This window comes from Sinocyclocheilus rhinocerous, unplaced genomic scaffold (assembly GCF_001515625.1).
Source record: "Sinocyclocheilus rhinocerous isolate Xijiao unplaced genomic scaffold, SAMN03320098_v1.1 scaffold576, whole genome shotgun sequence".
In the NCBI taxonomy this organism is placed as follows: domain Eukaryota; kingdom Metazoa; phylum Chordata; class Actinopteri; order Cypriniformes; family Cyprinidae; genus Sinocyclocheilus; species Sinocyclocheilus rhinocerous.
The window spans coordinates 2,942,584-2,946,999 of NW_015662167.1; the positions used below are offsets into that span (position 1 = coordinate 2,942,584).

At 38.2% G+C, this 4,416-nt stretch overlaps 1 protein-coding gene across 1 annotated transcript in view; it reads right to left on the reverse strand.

Annotated features, from left to right (window-relative positions):
• Positions 1–649: 649 nt before the first annotated feature.
• LOC107727830 (constitutive coactivator of PPAR-gamma-like protein 1 homolog) overlaps positions 650–4,416 on the reverse strand; it is a 26,476-nt gene continuing 22,709 nt past the window's right edge. Inside the window, exons 15-17 of the mRNA XM_016537842.1 lie at positions 3,245–3,386; positions 2,930–3,026; positions 650–2,502 (exon numbers count right to left, since the gene is read on the reverse strand). Coding sequence (XP_016393328.1) covers positions 2,191–2,502; positions 2,930–3,026; positions 3,245–3,386 — 551 coding nt within the window. The 3' untranslated portion in view covers positions 650–2,190. The remainder of the gene's footprint in view (positions 2,503–2,929; positions 3,027–3,244; positions 3,387–4,416) is intronic.

Genomic DNA, 4,416 nt, shown 5'->3' on the forward strand with positions numbered 1-4,416 from the left:
GTGCACTGAATTTATGAATTTAGGCCTTAATTTATGGAAGGGCAAATAAAGTGAAGTGACATGTGGCCAAGTATGGTGACCCAAACTCGGAATTAGTGCTCTGCATTTATCCCATCCAAAGTGCACACACACAGCAGTGAACACACACACACACCATGAACACACACACACACCGTGAACACACACCCGGAGCAGTGGGCAGCCATTTCTTTGCTACGGCGCCCGGGGAGCAGTTGGGGGTTCGGTGCCTTGCTCAAGGGCACCTCAGTCGTGGTATTGAAGGTGGGAGAGAGCGCTGTACATTCACTCCCCCCACCTACAATCCCTGCCAGTACGAGACTCGAACCCGCAACCTAACCATTAGGCCACGACTTCCCAAATTAAGACTCTTTAAGACCATTTTGAAACCTGCAGAAACCCTGTTATCGAACATTGCTGTTTTCATGGAGCTTTTACTAAAGATCATGACTTGACAGTTTATTCTCCAGCAGGGGGCCGAAAACATCCCCATGCTGTAGCAAAGCTGCAATACTGCGATAGCATGGAAAAAGGCATGTGCAACCTGTAGTAGAAATTGAGGAAAGTTTGAGATGACAAGCCATCAACCCTTAAAAACACACATATACAAAAAAATTATTCTAAAAGAATAAAGACTTTTATTAAGCATTGTAAGTTGCATTCTTTTTCTTTCAAATACATCACACCACAAACCATCAACAGTCACTCAAACCCAACAGTAGTTCATTCTTTTACAAGCCATAAGTTAGGAAGAAACTCCGATCAACTTACGTCAAGGTAACCTACTTAGACTTGCGGCAGGGGACTGAGGGGAATACACCATATTTCTGATCACTAATGTGCAATAAAAAGCATCAGGATTAGATGGAGAAGTAATGATTCTCATTTAGAAGTACGTTTATAAATTCTGAAAACACTAAAGTAAACATCAAAATGATTACAAGTGTACTTGCTTAGGCTAAATTCTCAAATGGGAGGGTCAAACGTTTCGCAAAACTTGTTCTGAGCTAAGAAAAGGGGGGAGAATTTAAGATCGAAGCCATTTTTTTAACGATTTTTTTATCTAGTATGAATACGGAAAACAGCAACAGAGAACAATAATGTATACAGTGATGAGTACACCAGGATTAACAATATTTAAAGTGGCTAAATAATGTTGGAGTAAATACAACAGAGGTCAATAAATCACAGAAATAATAAACTTAAGGTTAGCGCAAATCAGTTACTGACTAATCATTAACACCTTTTATAGGACTATTACTGATTATCAGCTTTTTTAAATTTTGCAGATGGGCACGGTATTTGTAATGAAGGAAGAAATAGGACAACATGCATTATAACTACACACCATTTTGTTTGTTTGTTTTTTCTTTTAATCGTGAGCCATGCAGAAAGTTTAGCTGAGACAGTTTTACTAATGTGCTACGTTTGATTCAACAAACCACTGATGCATGGCATTTTCTGACACGGAAAGAGACATTGGTGTTTTTCAAGAGCTAATTTGCAACTCGTGAGATCTGTCTAACCATTTCTTGACATTACCTATAATCGCTAATGTATGGCATATTAAAATCATCAGAACTTAAGATGCAGCAGTAATACTAGTTACTCAATGTCAAAACAACCGCACATTTAAAACACAAGTAAACTCACAGTGACGACACGTGAGAAATGCGTTCTTGGTTTTGTCTTTCAAATCGTGAGTTTTACGTTTTCAAACAATAAAAAAGCATTTACTGTGACAATACAAACTCAATTACAATGGCAAATATATATATGGTCCTTGAATCTCAACTTACTAAAACTAAAAGACTGGCAAATGAAAATCGGTATTTAGATTTCTGCATTTCATCGAGAAAGTAAAATCATTTCATGTAACCAGTTTTGAAACACGTAATATCATTGACGAGGGAGAACACCGTCTTTCATCATTAAACTGGTACGATTCTCTATATGACTTGTATATTTATGTTTTACCGAGAGGTTTCCTCATCATTACTTTGTGATTGGTTTAACTCGCTGATGTCGAAGAGGGATTTCAAAAATTCGTAAGTCCTCATTTATCGCTTTCGGAGAGGAAAAAATGTACACCAACTGTAGGTCTTCCATCCTTCCAGATATTCCTTAACACGTAACCTTCCATCAACCTTCACCCTCTCTATAAAAATAGGTTTACTCTTCTGTTTTTAAGACAGCGGCGCCCAGAGCTTCATCTCTGCAGCCCTCGCCATCTTCATTTAGTGCATTTAAATGAGGATTAGTATTGCACATCTTAGATTCATTGCTAAAGGCACTTTCAGGTTGGTTTGTAGCCCTACTTTCCCCTTCGTTCCCATTGAGCTGGTCTGCCTCTTTACCCTCCACCAAGCCGTTCTCTGCTGCTGTGGACCCTTCTAAGGGCAGATGCGGTGTTTTGGTCACCAACTTCGGCTCCATTCTGTCTTTTATCACTTCATTGGTTGAGGCAGCATATGCAGGCTTGCTCTGTTAAAATTAATTTTGCAACATTTTTTACTGTCAGTATCCATCAATCCGATCAAAAATTATGCCATCACTGATTTTTGAAGAATAACCACACCCTGCATTTTAATAACGTAATCATACAACCCAGGACATGTGACCGCTGCAACTGATAAACTATGATTCAAAAGTTTGTGGTCAGTAAGATTTTTTAAATGGTTTTGAAACAAGTCTCTTATGCTGCATTACCAAGGCTGCATTTATTTGATCAAAAATACAGTAATACTATGAAACATAATTAAAAATAACTGATTTCTATTTTAGTAACTTTTAAAACAATTTATTTCTGTGATGGCTTATACTGATTTTTTTAGCAGCCATTACTCCAAACTTTTGAACAACGGCATATGTATTCTTGTTATTTTAAAATGTAGGAAACAATAAGATTCACCTGGTATGTTCCCTGACTCTTGAACCCTCTAGTGTGGTATTTGGTTCCTCGACCAAAGGTCCTTATAACAGGAGTAGAAATCACACCTCTTGGACGACTGTTCAAAGAAAAGCAATCAATTTAAATTATCAAAAAAAAAAGTGAATGAGCAAGTAAGTCAATTTAGAATACAATAGGGCTAAGAGAAGCATTACTAAGAGTAAATATAAAAGTATTAAACATGATATTACAGGACAGACAATTACAAACATGTCAATGCAAGAATTTATCTATAAAAACAGGCAGTAAAAAAATTATTGAAAATGTAATGCTTACCCTCTGGTTGGTCCACCAACTGACACCACCTGTATGGGAAACGAGGCTCTTCCTCTTCCACGACGACTACCAGCCCATTGACCCACCACTGTGCCTGCAATCTCAAGCTTACCACCCTGTGAGGGGATGGCTTGAAGCCCCACTTGAGAGGAATGAAATGAACTTTAATAACTCTTAAGCAACTCCATCCTTTAAAGTCCAATTAAACAGGTTTAGCTGCTTCAGCTAATCACATTTAAGAGAGGAATGTATTTTGAGCCAGATCTTCACAATGAATAGGGGTGTGCGATATTGACAAAAAATAATATCTCGATATTTACTGGGATTTTATCAATAACGATAATTAGACAATATTTTGCTAAGTGTGTTATTGTGCTAGTATCTTAAGGACTACCATGAACAGCTGACTCCTAAAGTTTTTGATATTCTTCATATTCTGTGTGGTGGTAAGTTCAACTTCACACTGATAGAAATTAATATTTTCCAATAAGTTTTAAAGGGGTCATATGAGGCGATTTCAATTTTTCCTTTCTCTTTGAAGTGTTACAAGCTCTTGGTGCATAAAGAAGATCTGTAAAGTTGCAAACACTAAAGTCTCAAATCCAAAGAGATATTCTTTATAAAAGTTAAGTCAACCACGCCGACCTAAAACGGCTCGTTCTAACACGCCCCCACATACCTACGTCACGATCTGGGAAGATTTGCATAACACCGCCCAAATGTTCACACAAAGAAAGAAGGCATAACTTTTATTCTCACTGTAGTATCGTTGCCGCTGCAGCCATGTCGTGAAGACACTGTGTGCTACGTTGTGAAAGCGAAACTACTTTGTTTGGCCTTCCAAAAATGGACACGACTAGAAATCAGTGGTTAAGTTGTATTTACAACAACGTTCCAGAACAGTTCAACCCAAATATTCAGATGTGTCCAGCGCATTTTATGGAGGACTGTTTCCTGGAAGAGTAGACTACAATGCCGGCTGTTCTGACTCACAGAATGTAAGTACATTTTCATTTAAAGGATTTGCCACTGACGATTCAAACACGAGTTTTGAGCAGTGTAGAGTAGCACTTGTTGTTTGTCATTTCTCCAATCACAAATGCAGACATGGTTTTATGTTGCGCTCCGGCCGGACGGCATCACAATATGGTAAGGGGCATAACATTTCCGTC